Source organism: Zerene cesonia, chromosome 17 (genome assembly GCF_012273895.1).
Source record: "Zerene cesonia ecotype Mississippi chromosome 17, Zerene_cesonia_1.1, whole genome shotgun sequence".
In the NCBI taxonomy this organism is placed as follows: Eukaryota; Metazoa; Arthropoda; class Insecta; order Lepidoptera; family Pieridae; genus Zerene; species Zerene cesonia.
In genome coordinates, this window is record NC_052118.1 from 10,177,242 (window position 1) to 10,202,352 (window position 25,111).

The 25,111-nt window shown below is 33.8% G+C and overlaps 1 protein-coding gene across 1 annotated transcript in view; it reads left to right on the forward strand.

Annotated features, from left to right (window-relative positions):
- The window catches only part of LOC119833655 (protein O-mannosyl-transferase TMTC1-like), a 116,009-nt gene that overhangs the window by 59,629 nt on the left and 31,269 nt on the right, over positions 1–25,111 (forward strand). The window contains exon 3 of the mRNA XM_038357763.1: positions 12,681–12,858. Within this exon, the coding sequence (XP_038213691.1) occupies positions 12,681–12,858 (178 nt within the window). The remainder of the gene's footprint in view (positions 1–12,680; positions 12,859–25,111) is intronic.

A 25,111-nucleotide genomic window follows, 5' to 3' on the forward strand; every position in this document is an offset into this window, starting at 1 on the left:
GTTATTTACAAATTTACAGTCCATTTATATGTTATTTACTATTGTTGTATAAATTCACGTGATTTTATTGATGAAATCCTATTATATAGATTTTCTCTTTATATTAAAAACTATTGTTTTTGGCCGCCGGTATGTTCGGAATTAATCAACATAATTTAAATTTTCTAACATTTAGTATAAAATAAACAGTAGAAGTGAACACACGTGTTTTTATTCGATATCCCTTTGCCAATTTAATTTGAACTTTAAGTCACTGTACAATAAGAATAATTCAGAGCAATGTCTCCCCGTGATCACGCTCGCTGTAAAGTGTTTGAAACGTCGGGTTAATAATATAATTAATAAATCGCGTTTAAAATCCGTTAAAAAGTTTTTAATTTCTAAATAGTATTGAATAATACTAGATAAAACTCATTTAACTACCTCGTAACTAAATCACCTAAAATAAGTCAGTTACGTAATATACTTGTAGGAAGGAGCATAACGTTAGAAGCAGTATAATAAAGTCGTATATCAAGACGAGTTTTCAAAGGGGAAATTGTTTAATATAAGTACGAGAGAACTAATATCTTGCTATCAGAAAATGACATCTCGCCTGCAATGTTTACTCGCTTTAGATTTTATATCTTAATCGAATTTTTCGTGGATACGTTGTTATTGTTTAATCGATTAACTGTTTAAACTTCATACGAAATTTGAACAATTTGACCATCATCTTAAAAAAGTGAACGTTTGGAAGACGGTATATTTGTAATTCTTACGCGTGAAAACAGGTTATCTTATCTGAATGGATTTTGGTACAGAGATAAATTATAGTATAGATAAGCACATAGATACCTTCTGCGCGGGTACCTCGCGAGTGACACCGCGCGTTACAGCTTGTATAAAATAAAGATGGGTGATTACAATCAGAAACGACCTATTACACAGTAAAATAAATATAACGAAATATATATATAATAAACGAAAATTGAAGACAAATGACATAAAAACATACACAGATGTAAATAAAATAAAAAAAATAACATTGATTTATATCTATCTTTATTTATATATCTGTTTTAACTATGTCAGTGCACAAATTAATCTTGCCATGTCATTCATGCGTTTCCTAGTCGTGAACAATTAACCTGATGTATTCCATTCTACTGTTGGATTCCCGGTCTATTTTATAAGGTTTATGACATCTTTTTCTGAAGCTATTAAACGCTATTTGCATTATGGCCCTGTTTTTATACTTTAAAAGTGTCCTACTCAACCGACCCATAGTTTTTTTTGGCTGATTATGGCCAACTGTTCATAAAAGATCTGTCATTTATTCATATGAAAGAAATCATATTTCTTTTAATATAGCTCACGTAAATAAAGGGTGAAATGAAACATTTATCTCCATTATAAAGGTGCAGCACACACTGTATAAGGAAAGGTGTACCTACAAGAAAAACAATATTAAACGACCATGTGGAGAATTAATTGTTGAGAAAATAATCTTCCCACGTTTATTGGGTTAAATGAGTATTTGCGAGAGGCATTAATTTTCATGACCCAGACCTCAGATTAAATTAGACCCCAGCCATTAATGCGTATGTTGTCTTACCTTTGCTAAATGCTGAGGTATAATGGGCTAATTTTACCCGCGTTATTGCAGCGATTTTTAGGTTATGTTGCAATACTTTCCTTAATTTTATGAATCGTTCTGCGAGTTAGGGTGTTTGTGCATATTCTTTTGTGGTGTATTAATATACTCCGTGGGTCAAATGAACTTTTGTTATGTACTATTTGAATTGGTTTATAGATAGCTACATAAGTTTAAACATCAATAATGAGACATTGATGTGGCAGCGGTTTAATTAAATTTTTATGTTTTAATTTACCGTTCTCCTAGCATTCTAGATTTTAAGTCAAGTATAATGAAGGAGATTACATACTTAAACGAAATCTTAATAATAATACTCAATCAAACTTTCCTTTGAAAGCGCACATAAAAATTAACAAAGGACAAATCAAAATTCCGTCGAATTTAACTCAATACATAATTACTCTCGCGCCACAAAATGAGACGGTTTCGTACAGAAAAATTTCCTTTCATTCATTAAACATAAACGAAATAGCTCCCTATTATACTTTTGTATTATTTTTCTTTTATAATAAACCCGCGGCGCGTGTAATTTGTATAAACAATGGTAGCTGATTTGTAAAGGGTGGTATTTTATTTTACACTTGCATTCAGATTAAAGGGCCAAATTAGCTTTCGCTAACGTTGGTATAAAGGCGGGAAACATTTAGGAACTACATTCTTTTGTTCTGAATTTAAATAGATGTTTGCCGAATTGTTTATTAGTGTGAGATTGTACAATGTTTTTTTGAAGTGTCGCTTAAAAATCATTGGCTTTTTAACTTTTTTATTTTTTTTATAAAAAGTTTTTTTTTCTTTTTAAATACGAAGTGGTAAATAATTAATGAGTTAAAATTTAAGTCCTATTAGTCCCAACACCTATTATACTCTTATTATATTTATTTAAAACCCGTATTAGGGCAAAACTTTCTATAATCTTTCGATTTGCACCAACGTTTTAACGATGGTATATCGTCATTACTTCTTTTTCTTTAATGGATTTAAATTGTCGTAAATAATATCTAAAATGCTTAACAAATATGTAAGTAGAAGTAGAAAAAGTATCTCAATCCTCTATAAATAATTTTGTATGCGTCATCCAATTTGTGTCATTACGGTATTCTAGAAAAGGCGTATTTGTCATTAAAAGGCCAGCAAAGCTCCTGTAGCACAACTAGAGATACAAGTTTTATGGTCGATGATGGACATTTAACATCACGAAACTCACCTTCTCCTTTGCTTGCTCTGCTATAAAAATTAAAGTAAATATAAGACTCTCAATAAATTTGAAGTACCAAGGTAATTGCGTTGTACAGTTGCTAAGCCTTTACCCATAATTATTCTAATTAATATGCAACTCTAACCCTGTCTGGAGGTAAAAATTTAATTGCCTGCTCTTACAAGCAACCTTGTTATAATAATGTGTAATACTTCAAATGTTTTATGTCTGCTGCGGTTCGTGTTGTTATAGTTGTAGCGAGATAAAACAACTTATAAATATAACATTATTTATCCCGCCGTTTCTAAAACTTAACAGAGAGATAGTCACAAGTATTCTTCGAAGTTATTTGTTACATAATATCTTGATGGTAACTTATATAATTTTTAGTGCAGCTTTAAACGATAGAATCAAGTATTCTGAATTAAGCGCGATCTGTTTATTTCATTTGTAAATTTTGCATACATGCATTTACGTAAAAGTAATAGGTATATAGGTATCATATAGGTTTTGTTTAACCGACGTTTCGTAAGTCTTTAAGGTTCTCAATTCGAACGTATCTTTATTTTTGATTTTGTCACTCGATGACTCTGTGGGTTTTCAACCGATTGAAGCGATTCTTTTTGTGTTTGATGGGAAATTGTTGTCATTTAGCCTCATTTCAGAATCTATGATTAAACTTCCCCTAGGGACATTGGGGACCAAAAAAAATATTGAGTAGTGGAGTGGTAATAATTTTTTTGTTAAGATTGTCTTTCTTCTGTACTATGTTTATTACTAACATTGTATAAAATCAATTTGGCCTCTATTTCATATGTCGGTTCTACAGTAAAGGGTTCAACCTATGCTGGTTGTGTAGAACCTCTTTCTGTTAAACCACAGAAAGGCGAGAGCAAGTCCCTAGTATTAATTATAACTTTAAAAAGCTGGTGGGAAGATTAACATTAATAATTCATTATTTGCTGAACTCATTTTGACCCTACTCCGAGTTGCTAGGGTGCGTCATTCATTTTAAATTAGGTTAGATTTCTATACAAATTAGCTTATCCCATTATCCTTTTAGAATTATGTGGTAAGTATCGTTACAAACTGCCTTCTTGTATATTATTACGGATGACGTAACTTTATATTTTAACTGACAGAACTCCAATCTACTAAAGTTGTTTGAATCCGAGAGCGAATAGTATGTAGGAAAATTTACTCAAACGTAAAATAACTGTATGCATTTGTATGCATATGAAAATCATACAAATATCCTAATAATGTAATAATTTTGGTGTCTATATGTAAACACATATTAACATTATTTCAATTACAGTTACATTACGCGTAACTCAACAACGGCCGAAGAAATTTTGATATTTTACGATTCGTTAGAATTATCCCTATTAATATTAGGATATAAAATAAAAATTTGAAACGTAAAAAATACTTCACCCGTGCGGAGCCGGGGCGATTATTTTACATTTTTCATAAAAATATCATAAGAAGAAGTTAAAAGAACTGGAAGACAATTTTAAAAGGCGTACCTCTATTAAGCACGCAATTTCCAAAATCGCAAACAAAAGAGTCGTAGAAAATAAAACACATTATTCCCCGGTATTATTCTCAAGTGAAAAATAAAAGGTTTCTTGCGAGATCAATTAAACTGGAATACTGGTAGCTTAAGGGGTGAATTACCGATACCTGCTGCTTCCCAGAATTAATTTAGCTTCTAAAAGGCTCTATGGATCAACAAATAGCTATTTAGTCTATACTTCGTTACAATTAGAGATCGTGTATTATTGGCTATTCACAATGAAGTCGTACATTATAATAACTTTGTATTTGCTTACTATGATATTGGTAGATACCGGTTTATTGGTAGGTTCTATTTGAGTTATATTAATGTTGGACTTCTGTTAACAATATTATGTGAATTTGCTTATTATGCTGTTTAATGGATTTGTTCAATTAATATACTTTATATGGACATTAGCTGCTATTGTCTGTGACTGGAGTTCTATTTTTAAATGTTTATTCATTTTCGGTACATCGTCTTGACGATATAATATATTAGATGGATATTTACGGTTTTTGTATCATAACAACTGTGTTTATGTCGCAATGTTAATTAAACTATTGTTAATTTTGTTTGTTAAGTTCAGAGTAAAATCCCTCCCCTTTTTTCCATGTTATTATACATATGAATGATATCTATATAATCTAATCCTTCCTCTTGCATCACTCAATCTATTAAGAAACCCCACCAAAATCTGTTACGTAACGATAAAATACTAAGCATACAAGTACAGACGGCAGACAGCAATTTTGTTTTATACTAGTTACCTTATAGTGACATCGGCCAACACACTCCGAACTGTAACATTCACAAAATGAGTGAGCACATTGCAGCGATCGTCGATCTTTATAATCCCATCGCGGGATGTAATTAAAACTTCCTTCCTCATTTAACTTGTTTAAATTAAGTTTCGCAACTAACGTCTAGAAATGTTCCGGGGTGCAGTTTTTGTTTATATTCGACCTCCGGACGCAGCTGGAGATATCAAACTGACCTTTATAGTTTGGGGGCTTAAGAGTCAATTTGTTTTGCTGTGTCGGTAAAATCTTTGTAATTGGCCGTTTGAATCCTACTAAAATATAAATAAATGCGAAAGTTTGTAAGGATGTGTGTGTGTTTGTTGCTCTTCTTGTTTTCTTGTTTTCTTCTCGGGGCGCAGCTAGTCCTTTATAAATACATTTTTTTTTTTATGTCATAGCGGGCAACTGAGCTGGTGGTTCGCCTGATGGTAAGCGATCACCACCGCCCATGAATATTCGCAAAGGTAGGGCGAATGCGAATGCGCTGCCCGCTTTTTTGGGGTAAGGGAAAAGGAATGGATTAACGACTGGAAAGAAGGAATGGACAGGGACGGGTGAGGAAAAGGAAACGGGCCTCCGGCATATCTTTTGCCAGCGGTGTACTCGTTTATTGCCCGGAAAATTATGTTTTTCCCAGCTATTAACTGCATTTTATTAAATTTATTTCCAAATGTGATCATACATCTAATTTTATCTTTAAGAATAACAATAATCATTCATGTTTCCATTACATAAATTTTCGTGTCTATATACACACGCACACACAAGCATGCCGGAATATAAAGTAATTGTTAGTATTTCTTTTTATAAATGTATAGTTAATAATTAATCTATCTTGATAAATGTGTTGTAATACTTTATTGGCTATTTGCTAAATTATTGCTGTACATATTGCTGTAGTTGTAGTTCAAATTATTGCTGTACATATTGTTTAGTATGTAGTTCACATGTAAAGCTGTTGGATTACCAATAAATAAATAAATAAACAATCATTGTTATAACAGTTAATTTTACAACGATTCTTGGCAAATAAAAATTCTTTTCCACATTTATTTTTGCACATTTTCTTTGTGCGTTCACTTCACCTTTTCTCTAAGTCCCGTTTGAAGATTGAATCGAGGATCTAGATATTTTATACAAGAGATCGCAATATTAGAAATACAGAATATAATCTATCCCGCGAGTCTGTAACCTGTCGAAAAATTGCGATCCTTAATTTCCTGCTTACAATTTAACGCATTGTTTTTCGATACATTACATATTATAGTCAATATCAATTGGTGGGAAACCGTTAAATTGCAATATGGGTATGGCAATATGGGTTTCGATATAATGGATTCGGCTAGTTTATTTGAAAACTACACAGTAACAGGAGACTCACAAAATGCCCTTGATTGCAGCCTGCATCTGAAGGACGTTTGGAAAAAGTAAATTCCATTCGTATATTATATTCGTATTACAGTCGAACAAAATATAATACGTAAAATTGCGAGTTATATTTGTAATCTGGCGAGATATTTTATGTCCTAACGGTTTTTAGAAGCTTACTGCGACTCCACATAAAAAATAAACTTTCAAATATTTGATGCTAGAAGACGATTTTTATTGGAATTCTATCAATGTTTAAAACGTTTCATACGTCTTTCATATGACGTACTTTTAATACAAATGAATTCAAGTAGTCGGAACTACTGCGTATAAACCTTTATTATAACTAACGACGCTCCTCCGACAATATGATATTCCATATCCGACGCGCCATTCCAAGAAAAATTCAAGCATACTCCCCGTCTAATAAAATTTTATTATCTGCATTCATACCAACATTCATTCACCTCTGTTTTGTTAGCTGAAATTTGTTACTATTCCACCTTCCCCTCTAAACGTATCGTTGGCTCGAGTTATTTCTTCTGAGTTTTTCCCTCTACAATAAATATTATTGCTGGGGAAGTTCTCTATTTTTATTTAAACCATTTTTACCACAAACTTGAAATTCAATCGCCAAAGTATCGATTTACATCCGAATGAAAGAGTAACTTAACTTTGTTATTTTTATTCAATATGAAAAGTTTAACCTCTGGATTTTTCAGCGTATTTTCGGAGCGATCGTTTGTATTATTTCAGGATATTCGTTTATAATATATTTGTAGATAGATTTCTTTAAAAATGTGACATTAAGCTTTTACATTTTAAAAGTTCCATATTGGATCAATAGATAGTAGTGAAGAGAGATAAGGTTATAGAATGCTTTCATTTTTAGTTTAGCTCATCTTTCGATTATTGTTTTATTTTTGAAGACATTGGGTTATAAGTTAATACATATTTTCAGTGATGTGTTTGGATAGACTGACATTCCATCTTAACTTTAATAATAATTATAATTAACAAAATATAAAATGAAATATTATGTCATACATGGGTACATTATAGAATGGCGTTAATTACAGACATCACAATAAAAATATACCAAAAAGACATTTATGAAAACTTTTTGCTACTACGCTTTAATGTAGAATTCTCCTGGTCCAATAATGTCAATACTCAGTGGTATTAGGGTTGGTGCAGCTCAGTCAGTCAGTGGTTAACAACCTCCCACCAATACTAAAGTAATTTCAATTGGTATATATATGTATTCTTGTTAAACTGCAAGGCTTTTTAGAGCATTCATTGTTACTTCTACTTGTCTTGTCTAACTTTACAATTTTATCAGGCTTATTTATAGCCGTACTGTCAGTATTCTGCGTATTGTATTCTGATTTATTTATTATTATTCTTTTTACATAAAATTACCTTTCGGATTATCCACAATGCCTCACAATCCAAGGGTGGTTTTCATATTAATTTTATTCACAATACTAAGTTATGATTGTAACTTAAAGAAAACATCTATTCCTCATAATATCAAGTTAGCGGGTCGTCGGGAGTCGCTTAACTTTAAAATATGGATGTTGAAATACAGTTTCTCTTTCAAAATTTTTGTATAGAAGTATCTGAAAAGCTTTTTGCTAATGAATGTTTGTATCTAGCCTTATTGTTATATAGATAATGGCCGTCTTGAGAATTGTAACATTTCTTCTTTTTTATGGCCTTTGTTGAATTCAATTTGTTAAGTGTGAATACCATTTTAAATTTACCTTCAGATTTTTTTACAGCAGTCTGTAAATTATATTTTATTTGATATATCTCGTAATGTCTAAATATCACTGCCTTTCCGAAATGAAATGAAATTAAATGTAATGCATATATTTGTTCAGCTTTATATGAAAATTTTATCCGATTTAATAACATTACTTTAAGACCAAACTGACTTATATTTAATTTAAATTCAACAGACTCACTCTAGCTAAGATATGCTAATTTCATCTGTACACCCAAGGCCCAGGGTAAAAGGGTCTAGGGTAATATCGGACTGCTACCGACTTAAACTCAACTATGTTCCATCTTACAGCGACGTGTAGTCACGAAGTTTTGTCAGAAATCTTTCAATTCATTCGCAAATTAGCGAACAATGACTGTGTGTACCTCTTTATGATCTACTAAAATCAGCTGTAAGCTTTAGTGTTTATATTTTACAAGTAATTTACAACAATTTACAATCAATTCACATTTGTGTCATGGGATATTCAAAAGACTGTAACACTCGAATAGTAAAAGGAGGCCTCTGTTATTCCAAGTATTTCTTATCTCAACGCCGTAACAATATTTTATATACATTCCACTGGCATTCGGATACGGTCGTGTTTAGCGGGACGCGTGTCACGGGCTCAAGGAGGGATCATACCGATGTTATGTCGCGGAATGCGTAATGTTTTGTTTACTTTTTAACAATCTTTATTTGTAACCACAACCATATCCCCACAGAAAGCCGGCGTGAAATAATAGCATGTTTTACGTGTGTTTTGTACGATGAGTGGGGGAGCCGGAGGCCCGTTACCTTTTCCTCGCCCGTCCCAGTCGATTCCTTCTTTCCAGCCATCAAGCCTTTCCTTTTCCCTTACCCCTTAAAAGCTTGCAGCGCATCCGCAGACGCATTAACGCTGCGAATGTCCACGGGCGGTGGTGATCGCTTACCATCAGGCGAACCACCAGCTCAGTTGTCCGCTATGACATAAAAAAATGTTCAGTTTTCAATGTTACCTGCATTCGTTGAAATTGATCTATTGAGCTTTGACGTGCAACAGCAAACAGTTTTAATTAATTTTGTTTATTAGTGCCCTGCTACCTCCACTTTTAATTAAATATTAGTTTTTACCAAATTACCCCAGGCCAAGACAGACACACAAAAAATAATATGATAGTAAGATTGTTTATATGTGATATAGATAAATATTTTAAAAACTTATTTTTATGTTAAAGAAATTACATTTTAAGTCCATAAATATCTTTGATCTCATCCCTTCACATTCAAATATATATTTCAAAGCGACGCGAGTCTGTGGGAGGAGTAAAGCTTATCGTGTCTTATGAGACAGTTGTAACGTACCTACATATGCTGCTTTATTAACGTTGTTTTTAATGTTCATTATCTAGCACATTTGAATGCAAATGAATGTCAACCGCTAAACGCTTCTATAAATGTGGAAGTTGTATTGTGGAAATAAAGACATTTGTTTCCGTCCTGTTTTTTCCTCTGTATGTTAATTTTTCTTTGTTTAATTGTCTTATTTTGTAATTGTCATGTATTTGATGTGTTCTTTTATAATAAACTTTTTATCTATCTATCTATCTATCTATCTTCTTTATTGCTATATTGGTAGTCATTCTCTTGCTTGTATAGTGATTGAGCGTTAGTTCAGTAAATTTAAAAATTAAAACAATAACTCGAAATAGGAAGAATGCTTCATGGAATCACACCCATTCCATTCGAATGAAGTTCTGCAACACATAACACTCCATTCTGTACTCTCGCAGCTATCAAAACCACATTAGCAATAGCTTGAACTTGCACAAACAATTCGTTAGTGTTATAAACCCCGAAACATCACACATACATTGTTCGGTCGGGTAGGCGATATAGTCGCTTCGCGCTCGCATCTGTTCTTGATTTTATGTCCCAAATAAAACGGTTAGCCCCGTACAAAACCTTTCCTTTTTTGATTGATACAAAATTCTTACTCCCATTTGAACTAGAAATCCTTTCAATTTGTTATCCACTACCGCTATTTATTTAACCTTCTCTTGGATATTATGTATGTGTAGTTGTTGTGTGTTGTGGTACATTGTTTTATTACAAAGAAAATGTCATGGGTTTGTCCCTAACAATTCATACTTTTCCTTGCTATAGAATTCTTCTATGTTAAAACTTTTTTCCGAAATAGTGATAAATAATAAAACTATGTTACAACAATTCAAAATGCTTCTAGAAGAAGTCTAATTCACTGAATTATTCTTTGATTTTTGTCTAGCATTAATAAATAAAATCTCCTACACAAATCTACATGGATAATTACAACTCTCCATTAGATACATTTTAGATTCAATTCTTCTATCTATCTTATACTTCATTTCATTTCACTAACATATCATTATTGTAGTATTCGTCTCTTAAGTGAAATACGTATAAATCTCTGCACGGTCACAATAAATACTGCTAAAACAATAAAAGTCATAAAACACACACTCCATTTAATAAATGAATAACCCAACTATACGTAAAGCAAATGAAGATAAAAGTTAATCAAAACCACATCACATGTGAGCCGAGGTAATTCTGCTTATAAATTCCCAGTGTGGAAGATAACAGGTTAATACGTCAAGATAAGCGAGCTTCGGTCTCACTTGATTGAGTAACAGCCAACCGCACTTCCCAATTTTGTTGTATAATCTCACTCGAAAACAAGCTGTGGAGATTAAATTAAAATACTAGGCTGAGAAATGAGCTCACGCCAAGGGCAGTACACGCTCTCGATTGATGTAGGTAGGAATTGTAGACTCTTGCTATAATTATTATTTCTGTTGTAACTCTGTTTACATTTATTACTTTATATAATGAAGTTTAATTGAAATAGTTCGGGAAAACGAGTGACTGTGTCGAAATAAATTCAGTTGCATCTTTACAGGTTTACAATTAATGAGAAATTCATACAAAAATATCAAAGAAATTTCGTCTCAAACCACGCTGCATAGCCGCAGTCACCAAATGAGCAACGTTTATTAAAATATGAGATGTCTAAAAGATTTTCATTTGCGATAAAATTCAAAAGTACCACGAGCGCTCGCACATCAAAATATCCCTAACAATTCATAAAATTTACTTAACCGCTTTCAAAATAATTAAAAGTAAATATGGGTCGAGTGTATTCTTTTGAAGGAGGTCGGTAACATTTTGCGCGGGATTTAGGACAATTGCTGGAAATTCCATCTCAAAAATTCTCATTTCGTTGCAACCGCAGAACTATTACATGAGACAATACTAAGACGGTGCCTTGAGCGCGCCGTGGTATGTAGGACGCGGGAATGCCTTAAGTGTCTACGTAAAACTATACTTATCGCGGTTATTTATGGCGGTACAGTGAATTGTGGCGTGCGAGCTGTTTGCCTTCAAAATGCAGCTTTGTCAGCAGGAAAATGATTCCTCTAAGATTTGCGGAAGGCACATTGTCATGCGTCGCTTAAAACTGTGTCTTGTACGTTCCGGGCAACTGTTTCTGGGGTGTGCTTTATTTATCTACTCTGATATTATACAAAGGAAACTTTTGTAATTTTGTATGTAGCGTTTTCACCCAAAACGACTGGACCGATTTCAATAATTCTTTCTCAATTAGAAAGCTGCAACTTCACTGAGTGACATAGGTTTTGTATGAAACGCGGGTGAAGCCGGGGAGAACAGCTAGTATAATATAAAAGTAACTGGTTTCATGTAGGTTATGTTATACAGGCATACAATTTAAAACTCAAAATGTGCTCCGTTATTTGATATTTGATTTGTCTCCTCACTTAATACATGAGTAAATAAATATTACGAAAATTTTAGATAATATTGCCCTGCCTAAAGTTATTCCGTTCAGGAATCGAAAATTGCAGCAGATACGGAATGCATCTATCGCGTGTCTTATTAAATTTGTGTAAAGCCGTAGTATCTATTCCGATTAGAAATTGGGTTAAATATTTAATAGCAATTTATAGTATAAAAATATATGAGTTTATATAACGAGATATTGTAACGACTGACTTGGAATAATGCACCTGTGTTATTCAGTAACCTTGTCTGAAGACTTGCTCTTACACTGTTTTTAATTCATTTTTATATCTCAACCATAAACACATCAAAAGCACTTTGATTAAAAAAATGAATCATGCATTAGGCACTAAATACATACATATTCTTTTTTATTTTAATTTATTTGTTTCGCTCAGTATTTTTCTGACTAGCACGGGCATAAAAATGGGTCCAATTATTATTTAGTCCAACTAAAGAGAACACTTCAATAGTTAGTCGTATGCCTCTTTATCTCCAAGTTAAACTAGACATCTACGTATCCCCAGGTTAAACTATTCGCTATGCGGGCTCGCCACGTGGTGGTGGCACGTCATCAACGTGTCATTGCACGCAGCGTGCTGCGCGCTGGTGGCACGCGCCGGCGTCGTCATCGCCCGCCTGAAGGCCCCCTTTGCGGCCCTCGCTGGCTTGCTGTTCGCTGTCCACCCGATTCATACTGAAGCGGTAAGTTTTTAATTATAAGACTTGGCAAATAAATATGCTTGTAAGATGATATGAGAAATGATGATATTGGAAAATCATGTAAGCATTTGGCTAGTTCTTAACGCTAGCAAAATTAACGCACAAACATATTTATACACACAATAGTAAAATTTCTCGGCTGGTTCTGTCGGTACATAGGGCCATACGCACATAGCTTCCTGTCTTTTTTGCATCGGAGGTTAAAACACAAAAACATAAAGTTTTACTTGTTATATTTAGAAGTCAAAGGGAAACCAATTTATTTAGTCAGTTACAAAGGCCACTTATACTGGGGTGAAACATCTTATTCCCATAGAAAATTCCTTAGATTACGCGGACAAAATTGCGGGTGAAAAGCTAATATCGCACGAAAATAATAAATACGTATTTACTTAACCGACCTTATAAAACTAAGCATTTTCAAATCTAAATGCAAAGGTCGAGTTCTTCTCTCTTTTCTTAAAGTCTTTTCTTCAGGCTCAGTATTCAGTATTAAACTTAGAACTAAGAAAAGATCAAAACGAAGCACTCTAAAAGCCAGAACATAGCTAAATGGCTGCACATAAATAGCAGATTTAAATGAAAAGATGTGAAAAACTGAGGCGATGATTCTGAAAGTTAATAAATAACGCCATCATTAGCCGCATCTTGCTTGATGAATAATTCAGCGCATAGTTTGTTAGTAATAAAAGATAAAAGGCGAAGGAACGCGTGTTTCGCATTTTGAGTTTAATGCCCGAGCTTCAAAGATACTGCAGCGAAAAGGAAATGATGCCTCAAGTGTTGTATACCATGAATTACGTTATTGGTACGTTGAACTTTATAACAGTATAGCCATATACATATAGTTTTCTTATCTTTCTTTTCTTACTACTACAACACTATAATCTAACACTAATATTATAAATGTGAAAGTTTGTTTGTTTGGATGTATGTCCGTCAATCACACTGAAACCACTGAAAGGATTTTAATGAAATTTGGTATACAGACGGGGTATAAGCTGATAGGATAATATTTATACCGATTAAATGCTCCCTTGGAACAAAACAGGAATCTTGATATCCAGGCGGAGCTGGGGCGAGCGTCTAGTTATATAATATATAAGTAGCATCGTGACTTTGTCTCTAAGGCATTTTCTTTAGAAACTATAAAAGCAGTTCTCAAATCATGTAAGCAGAAAAATAATGAAAAAAATGAATGATATCTCACTCTTAAACGTAGATAACAATAAATATTAAATAACAGAAAACGAATCATTCGTCCTAGTTCAATAAATTACATTTATACTTTAAATAAACAGTGGAAACTTCTTCCTATTTTATAGTCGACTAGCTGCGCCCCGCGTTTTCACCCGCGTAAGTCCGTATCCCGTAGGAATATCGAGATAAAAATTTGCCTATATGTTATTTCAGTTGTCCAGCTGTCTACGTACCAAATTTAATTGCAATCGGTTCAGTAGTTTTGCGTGAAAGAGCAACTATTACCCCACATCCTAACAAACTTTCGCATTTATAATATTAGTATGATTAAAAATCATCCCTACAAGTGTGGTTTAAGATTACATACCATTATTAATATGTTTTATCGCACAAGTCCAATAATAGAAGTGTAGTATGAATAACATAAAGTGTTTTCTAACAATATTTTATTCCACAGCATAATAGCTTCAGTTAGCTGTACCGTGTAAGATAAATCCCGTCTCACGTAGCCGCTTTGGAATTCCTTTCTCTCCCGGCGTTTTCTAGCGAATTCAATATTTAGTCGTCTTAGTTCTATATAAGTGTAGTTAAACCATTATTTCCTCCAAAAAACACCGCAGCCTCTGGGGGATGTTCTCCTAGCCCAGTCTACTCCTTCTTTCCAGTCATCAATCCTTTCCTTATCCCTTATCCCTTAAAAGCGGGCAGTGCATTCTCAGAGGTCTGAGCCTCTGCGAATGTTCATGGGTGGTGGTAATCGTTTACCATCAGGCGAACCACCAGCTCAGTTGCCTGCTATGACATAAAAAAAACAACTGATAATTTCCTATGAAGCACTGAATGAACCGGTTCGGTTCAAATCGATTTTTATCGAAGTTATCGAGCAACAAAGTCATTAAAAAAATAATCACACTAATATTATAAATATGAAAGTTTGTTTGAATGGTTGCCCGTCAATCACGATTAAACTACCTACTAAACGGGTTTTGATGAAATTTGGTATAAAGACAGGGTATGCTGGCAGCTGACTTGGGTGATACTTTTTATCCCGATGAAATGCTCCCTTAGGATAAAACAAATATAGTCAAATTAAGAAACTCTGATAGAAGATATAAATATAAAGACAAAACATATGTTAACTTGTCGTCACAGTATGTGTTATCAGTTGAGGATACCGTATGAAAAGTTTGATGCTTACAAAATGGCCGCTCGTGACCGCCCACGCTTTTACAAGACGACGACAATAAATTATATATTTTAAAACTAAGTGTTTCTTATATAACGTTTTACTAAGGATTTTAAAAATTCATTGTAGAATTCGTACTATATATTTTGTAGACAATATAAACACTCTCACAATCAATACATATACTAAGAAAGGGAAACAACGTATCATTCCTATAATTAGGTATACCTACTTATAGGAATGTTTGTTTTCCTAGATATGAATGATAACGGAAATGAATATTTAAAGTACTCTATAACCTATAGGTCATTATGGCATTACTTTTTTCCTTTATATTTAAGAGAGTGGTAGATTTTATTACATTAATACTCTTTAGAAAAGCACTAGACCACTTCCTTAGCACAGTGGTTAACGCGTATGCGTAGAACCGAGAGGTCTTAGGTTCGATTCCCAGTGGGGATTTACAAAAAAAAACCTCGGTCTGGCAGGACACAGAAAGCTGATCACCTACTCGTCCGTAACGGTCAGTGAAGCAGAAATATATCATCTGACCCATACCCCACTAGAGGACAAGGGACTTCACATAGAAAAAAGTATGTTACCAAACCGCTTTCCGTCCCTGTGAACACAGCCCAGTCTCTCCCACATTTAAATTGCGATGAGTATGACATTCCTGTCACGCTAATGCAAATGTATTTGGGAAGGAAGCTGTTTTTACGTTGAATTATTATATTTATCCTTACGTCTATATTTTGTCCGTGTACTTTTAAATTACGTTTATAAAGTATGCTTTGAGAAGGTTATTTTAGTGTTACTATTCAATTACATTTAATCCTACTATCCTACTAATATAATAAATGCGAAAGTTTGTAAGGATGTGTGTGTGTTTGTTGCTCTTTCACGCAAAAACTACTGAACCGATTGCAATAATATTTGGTACGTAGACAGCCGGAGAACTGGAATAACATATAGGCAACTTTCTATCCCGATATTCCTACGGGATACGGACTTACGCTGGTGAAACCGCGGGGCGCAGCTAGTAGTCAATAATTTAAGTAACACACGATAAATTATGGTAGTCACACCTAAATTGTAAATTCACCAAAGTAAATAATATTTAAATGCCAACAATCATGTCCGCCCTTATCTTCTACAACACACTTCCAACAAATAACAGCACTGTTTGTATCTATATTTAACACCAGCCCGTCACGCCGTCAAAGCCCGTTTGACGGAAAATAACAAATGATCCCAATTACCGACTATCCTCAGCAGAAGTAGAAGCCAACACGAATAGTGAAGTTGTACTGAGACCCGCCTTTGTCCGGTTTCCATCTCTAAGTGTCACATTTTGCAAAACATTGTGGGTGACAACATATTTCGTGACCTCCTCGTTATAGGGCTGTCGGTTGCAGGAATAATAAGATTTATTCACAAGTTGTAGGATAGAATTCTTTAACTGCATTTAGCTTTCGAGTTGTTTACGCTTCGGTCGTGTTGAGATAACAGGAGTTTACTGAAAGTAATATATTATATACTACCCGCGGTTTCACCCGCGTAAGTCTGTATCCCGTAGGAATATCAGTATAAAAAGTTACTTATTTGTTATTCCAGTTGTTCAGCTATCTACGTACAAAATTCCATTGCATTTGGTTCAGTAGATTTTACATGAAAGAGTAACAAACATACATACACATACACTTACATCCATCCTCACAAACTTTCGCATTTACAATATTATAGGAGTAGTAGGATAGGATAGGATTTGGCAAGCTCTATAGTCTCCGGGTTGATCGATTAATTATTTTTCAAGCGGTATCGAGATTTGCACTAACTACAGATAATCTTTTTACAATGAAGGAACCATTCTGGAGGGAAGGTACTATATCAGATTCTATAACGGGACCAATTGACAATAATTTCCTATCAAAGACAAAAACAGCCATATCGATCTGTTGAAAAGCCATGGAGTTATCGCGTTACTAAACCAAACAAATACAGAAGAAATGAGAGCCACTTTCGTTTCAAGACAGTCGTTTAAAAATATTTTATTGATTATATAAAATATATCGGATAAAATGCAATAATATTATGGGTGAGAGTTTTCTAAATATAACTTTAGATAAATAAAAGATTTTTTTTTACAGAATTTATTTTTGATGTTTTAAGATGAAAATACGGAGAAAATAATGAAGCAGGGATAACCATAGAAAAATGACATATCACAGATTTAATTCCAATATAATTCATGCAAAAAACACCGCTAAAAAGTGTCATTATATAAATAGAAGCAGACAAGCCCCGATGGCTTCTAAAAGAAATCGATAACAAATCCAGTGCGAATCAGGTCGTGTTAGCATAAATTAGGCCTATCAGCTCTGGGACATGACCCTCACTGGAAATTACTTTATCTCTTTACAGATAAATGTTTAACAAGTCGTAAATAGCTTATAAGGATAGGCAGATCATTAGAATGTATTATGCCAGCTTTATGTTAAGGTTTCCACTTATTTTTGGTACTGATTTATATTATATTAATTTTTAAACGACGTTCCTTAAACGTAGGCTCAAATTGGTCTGTTTTTTTTTTGTTATTCGATAACGCCATGTCTTTTTTATGTTATTGGAACTGATTGGTGTGATTCTGATGTTTTACAGAAAATAGTTGACATTTGGTCCCATTTTAGAACCTGGAATGGCATATCCCGCTGGGGCGTCGGTACACTTTTCGTGGAATAAATATTCACTTTGAATGCTTATTTTTTTGATCACACTAGTGGCCTTTTATTTATTTTTGTCTCAAGCTTACCAAAAAAGTCTGTTTGTATAAAACAAAGTCGCACTGCTATTATTATTATAACTTGGCTTATATGGCTTTAAAAAAACGCATCCGATATTACCTGCTGCCTGAACTAGACATTTCGAATATCTGGTTAATAAGCGAGAAGCAGATGCCATCTTAATTGGTTCCCCGGTGAATCTTGATGAAAATGTTCGCGCCCTGATTACAATCGAACCAATAATATTGAATCTGCGCTATAATGTTACCGAGAATAGACCTAGATAAGTGAACAGTTCTTTGGTATAAAATAACTAATTTTTCAGAGAACTTTTTCAAAGCAATTATAAATATGGCAAGCAATTATAAATATGACATTACGGTAAATAGAAATGCTGTGAATGCGTAACACCTTAGAAAACATAACATTCATGACATTATTGTCATTTATGGGAATAGTCTCTAGTATATACATACTATATATATATACATACTATGTACATAATTAGGCTGACGTCATTATCGTGCTGACCGTTGATGCTAAGAGCCGAAACGTATCTCTATGCACCATACACGCTAATACCTACCGTTAATTGTTTCTTTTAAAAGTTTAAATTTTAAAATAGTTGGCAAACGAGTTCCATTTCGTCTTATAAAATAGACTACACACCTACATATCTTCATCATAACGATAGTTGTTAACAGATTCAATAGCCGTCTAACGCGCCTAATGAGCTCTCGCTTCTTACCCGTATTTAACAAAACCAAAAGCTTTCAAGTTAAAATGATTACTCAAAATTAAAACGCGCTACATACGAATCCACTTAGATTTCGCGCTGTAATAAATAAGAAGCGAGCTGCTGGTTCCCTCATCAATTTCATAACGCTACGTCTCGCATCGTGCGAAGTATTATTGCTAATTACCCCCGTGTGTGAAACTCGAAGGGAACTGTTAAATAATTCACGCCGAGATTCCGACAACTTTTCCCGAACATTTAAAATATTTAAGAAGGATTCACGTCGCCGCGTTAAAATCTGGGGCGCTTCGGATTTTACGTGAATAAATGGGACGTCTTGTTCCGTTGTGTGCACTTGTGGAAATTAAAAAAGCGTTGCGTTGCGAAAACTATTGGTATTAAATGAACCGCAGAAATGGAACGTTCTCCTTTTTGTTTTTATATGAGTTTTAATATTCTCGTACAAACAATCCCGCTCCTCCAGCCGTGCGCGTTCGCCATTCCATCTGCAATATCGCGGCAAATTAAATATTAGTCAGAGAGGACAGATGATTTATTTCATAAGCGTTAAAACGCTTCGACGTTTAACTGATCTGTTATAGCTTGCAAATACGAGACTTAAGTTTATTACAGTGTGAATGGAGGGCTGGCATTGTAAATTTAATATCTGTATTGCGATACGCTAATAAATTTTATTTTTATTTTTAATTTTTTTTTTGTGAGATATCGTAATGTAATATAGCATCTATATGAATCAGATTACAATATTACTAGTGTCGACACGCGGCTATGTTATACTAATAAAAAGTTGCCACCACCGCAAATTTCATGCAAAACAAAAGATTTTTATTCTAACATCTATGTACTTTATAATAAATATCATCGCTACCATCTTTATTTACATATGAGTAGGACATAGAACAGGATAATCCAATATTTACACAAAAATAATGTGATATTTAGGATTGTTTAACATAATGTGATATCGTAATTTATTTCTGAGAAATGGTAATATGATTTTATTCCCCGTCGAGAGTATCACGGTTGAAATATGACGCAGCAGCGCCGTAACTTAAGCTTAAGCCTCTCTTTATACATATTTATACAATGCAATTTATTTTTGTATTACATATCATTCTAATGTTATTCAAGAGTTTTATGTAACAGAAATACAAATAGAATTTTTAATGCATTTTTCAACACGATGAGATGTTTTACAGAAGTTGTTGACATTTGAGTAAATTAATAGAGGTAATATTGAGTGAAAAAAAATCCTAAATGTAACAGTCTGTTTATTTATTTAAATAAAAAGTTAAATATATTTAGTCTAAATATATCTAGATTATAATTTTAAACGGATGATTAGATTTAATTTTTAGTTTTAATAGCATTGAAATGAGAAATTTTGAAAGAATAGAAAAAAATTGATCATGAAGCGGGACTCGAAACTGCATTTTTTTGCCAAACCAAAATCTAGATGATTAGATCATATGATAAAAACTCAGTCTCTGTAAAATAAACTTATCTTTATAAGATAATATTTCATACTATGTCCTAGATATAACGAGTCGAACTAACGTGGGCGCGAGGACAAGCCCATATTCAGGTTGCTACAATATAACATTACATTATTTATCTTGCTTAACATATTTAACGGTTTATTTATCGTAGTTTAACAGAAAAGTTTTATCGTTTTTGTGTATAGCAAAAGAAAAAATTACGCATAGATCTACGTTCCATATCCGTAACAAGTTTTATGAATATTTCCTACTTACTTGTGTAAATAATATGGTCACAGTAAGAACTACATTTATCTTCTAAGTTCTACAAATCCTTATAAAATATTAATTCTTCATTAAACTACTTCAATGAAAATAAGAATAATTATTAACACGACCTCTACACCTCAATTGCTCTCATTATTTCTAATGAATTTCCAATTAAATGAGTTTGTGTTTGACCCTACACTTTTTATATCAAGTCATACATGTACTTGAGACCCAGATGGAAACACTGGTTAAGTCTGCGTGTAGCACGGCTGGAGTCTCGCCATAATGTGAGCTCAATTCCTCGGTGGTGAGAGTTCCTACCGCTAAGCTTAGTGTGATGAGGAGTTTTGGCCGCAAGGAGAAGTGTTTTGACGCTTCGGCGGACGGATACCCAGCCCCCTGGAGATTCGTCACACGTCGAAGACGTAACGTGTGATATTGCTTTAATATTATATGGGCCGGAGACTTAAGTTATTTAAGATCTTTTATCTGTACTACAGGTTGCCTGAAATAAAATATAAAATCTGAAATAGAATAACAAACTGGCAATCTCCGTGCCAGGTCAGTACTTTCCTAAGTCCTATAAACCTTCGTTTCTTTTCTAGAACTCATTATGCGCAGTCTAATTTGCTGGGAAGAGTTGAGAAGCGTTTCTTGGAAATAAATTATATGAATCTTTCTGTCGTTTATTTTTTACAAGTCCACTTGTTCTTTACTTCCGTTGGGAGTGGTCGGTGGTACAATTTATTGGATAAGACGTTATTTACTATAGCTGAGACATGTACTTTTACTTAGTCAAACATAGTGCGATTAATTATATAGATAGTTTTAAATTAATTTAAAAGCGTCCATCAATTTTATTCAAATTATGTTTGTATATTAGAAATGAAGCTAACAAAGGTACCTATATATCCTTCTGATAAACACGAAAGTTGGTAATGGATGAATAATATGATACTTTTTCGCGAAAACAACTCATCTATCCGTATGAGATTTGGTACAGAGGTAGATTATAGCCTAAATTAGCACATAAGCTACTATTTATCCCGGTACTACTACTTTACGTACGTACGTACTTTATATAGATACGTACAGGCTATATATTGACTGATATACGATATCAAAGCTTTCCAAAAATCGTGTTTTTTCGACTTTTTAACCGCCAGAAGGAAATAGAGAAAATGTAACGTATCATCTATTGATAGCTAACAAATACACACCACACTGCAGAGATTGCCAAAGCTAGTGACGTGAAAACTCGACTACGAGGCATATGGATTTTTTAAAGAAATATCTATCGTTCTATTTTCTTAATTCACATACCATTACCGGTAAATACTTAAAAATACGATTCGCATTTATTAGTATTAAGTACAATACGTTAAGCAAGCATAATATTTATTAGAAAATAAATCGGTGAAGGAAGTAATAGTGAGGTAACCGGTATATCTGTGAATTCAAAGTTCAACGACATATGAAATCCGCCAACCCGCACTTGGCCAGCGTGGTGAATTATGCCTGAACTCCCATAGGAGGCCTGTGTTCCAGCAGTGGGAATATATGATGATGATGATGATGATGAATGTATAATAATCGACCATAACAAATCAAAATGTGGTTCAATTAACTGTATGACCTTACTTTAAAATCGCAAAGATTAGTATCAAAACTCAAACCAATTACATACTATGTAAAAGAAGATAAGGTAAAGCATAGAGCGTTTACAATCGGCATGCCGGTTACACACACGGAAGACTTATATCCAATTAAATTTCAGAAAGCTTAATCTAAGGCGCCCAAAACAGCATGTAATTTACCGAGCCTAAGGAATAATCTCGATAAAAGAAACATCGTTTTCATTATTTCTTTGAAGATGCAAACGGAAGATAATGTTAACCTTTCGTGCTGGGATTTTCCGCTATTTAATCATTGAATTATGTTCACATTATTCCAATACAGTATGGCAATTTTTGGACTCTAAAATTTATCTAAAACTAGCGGTCCGCCCCGGCTTCGCCCGTGATACATATATAGCCTAAAGCCTTCCTCAATAAATGGACTATCTAAAACTGAAATAATTTTTTAAAACGGACTTGTAGTTCCCGAGATAAGCACGTTCAAACTAACAAACTCTTCAGCTTCATAATATTAAGTATAGATCATGTAAATTTTCGGTTATTAGTAGTCTTACGTTACTAAATATAGATAACCTGTGTTGTCTGAGTTCAATTTAGTATAAAACTCTAAAGTACCCTCATTAACAAGAAAATCTCGAATAACGGTCTCATTCGAAATTCTAAGTTACACATAATTAAAACGTCACTACGTTCGATGATCTGATTGGGCGAGCGCCAAGCCGCAGTCGCCCGACCAATCAGAGAGCGCGGAACTGTGCAAAGGTTTTTGGATTGCTAATAATTATTTCCCCACAAATGAATAAGTTATACCCCAATTTCGTTACTAAATAAACTAATGAATTTCAGTTAATTTAATCTTTTGTGCCGGTTTCATTATACAGCGGTAGTTGTGTTTGATAAATTTTAATTAGATACTTAATTACGGTGTAAAACAAATTTGTCTGGAATTTTCATAACATAAATTGTATATTGAAAGGGTCGCTAAGCAAAGTTTGCGTTAAATTGTTGGTATAATATTAATATCGACATTGATTATATTTATACTAGCTGTTACCCCCGGCTTTGTATGCGTGATCCAAGGGAAACTCCCATGAGAATGAATTGTTTCACCATGGTTAAAACTATGGTAGCTTGTATCATTAGCCTCCTTACAAACTCGGGAAAAAATCTTATATATAAAATTCTCGTGTCACAATGTTAGTCTCTATACTCCTCCAAAACGGCTTGACCGATTCCTCTGAAATTTGATAAGCATATTGGGTAGGTCTGAGAATCGGCTAACATCTATTTTTCATACCACTAAACGATAAGAGTAAGGCAGAACAGCGTTTGCCGGGTGCAGCTAGTATACTATAAAATCGTTTCGAAGTTAAACAAAGACAAACATACTTTCATAAATACGAAAAAATCTGTTGGTAAGGATTGGTAAGGATAGTAAGGATAAGGATAATAAGGAAGAGGATAGTAAAGATAAGGATAAGAAGGATAGAGATGGTAAGGATTTAAGAATGATACACAACTTTTCTCGGATCTAAAACTGACATTCTACCAAAAGGTGGATGAAATCCAAATCGATTCAGAGGTTTAGGTGTGAAGAATAGACGGACAGGCTACTTCCTTATTTATAGTATAAATCTTATTACATATTAACGTATTACTGTTACAAAAAATGTCAACAATTACAATATTTTCGTGTTTATTTTACTTATATTATAAATGCGAAAGTTTGTAAGGATGTGTGTGTGTTTATTGCTCTTTCACGCCAAAACTGCTGAACCGATTGCGATAATATTTGGTACATAGACAGCTGGACAGCTGGATTTTTTTTTAATGTCATAATCGGCAATGGAGCTGGTGGGTCGCCTGATGGTAAGCGCTACCACCGCCCATGAACATTTGGATAGGCGTAAGGTCAATAGCAGATCTTTCGCCTCTACAAATGGATTGCCGACTTTAATTGGGAAGGGATTAGGAAAGGATTGAGGGGAGGAATAAAGGAAAGGACTGGGAAGGAAAAGGATATGGGTCTCCGGCTATATGGCTGCCCCACTCACTGTACGAAACATAATAGCAAGCTATTATTTCACGCCGGTTTTCTGTGGGGGTGTGGTACTTCCCCGATGCGAGCTGGCCCAATTCGTGCCGAAGCGTGCTCGACTCCCACAATAAAAATGGAATAAGATATAGGCAACTTTTTATCTCGATATTCTTACGGGATACAGACTACCGCGAGTGAAACCGCGGGGCGCAGCTAGTTTATTTATAATTCTTTCTTCAAACCTTACGTAATGTGGTTTCATTGAAATTTCTAGTACGTTCGAAACAGTAATTCGGGAAAAGCTCATAAAATATGATTAAATGTTTCATCTCTAACATAACATGGTTAAGTAAAATTCACTACAACTCTGAACTAAATAAAATTATTTTTTACGTAATATTAATATGTAATTTCTAAAATCTCGAGTGAAAATATCTCTAACGATATTCCTGCTGGAACTATTATAATATTTATCAAGTAATGAACTATTCGTTAATTAATGCAGTGACATTTTGCTGGAAAACATTATCAGAGCGACTTCTGAGTAATTCATGAAATTTTTATTACACGGGGAAAGCGTATTTACACGAGGTTATGGCGTTTGGGGAAACCTGCATTTTAGTTTATTCTTCCTGTTATTAATTGGCTGAGAACGAGACCGGATGATAGAAAAAATTGATACTTTGTACCCTATTATTCTTATTAGATATAAATACATCCTACCAATATATGTCCATCAGTGGACATCCTAAAAGGCTGCAACGACGACATCCTACCAATATTATTTATTTATTTATAAACATGAAAGTTTGTATCTATGGATGGATAGATGGATGTATGGATGTGTTATTCTTTAACAGCCTATCGTATCTGTATGCAATGTACAGAG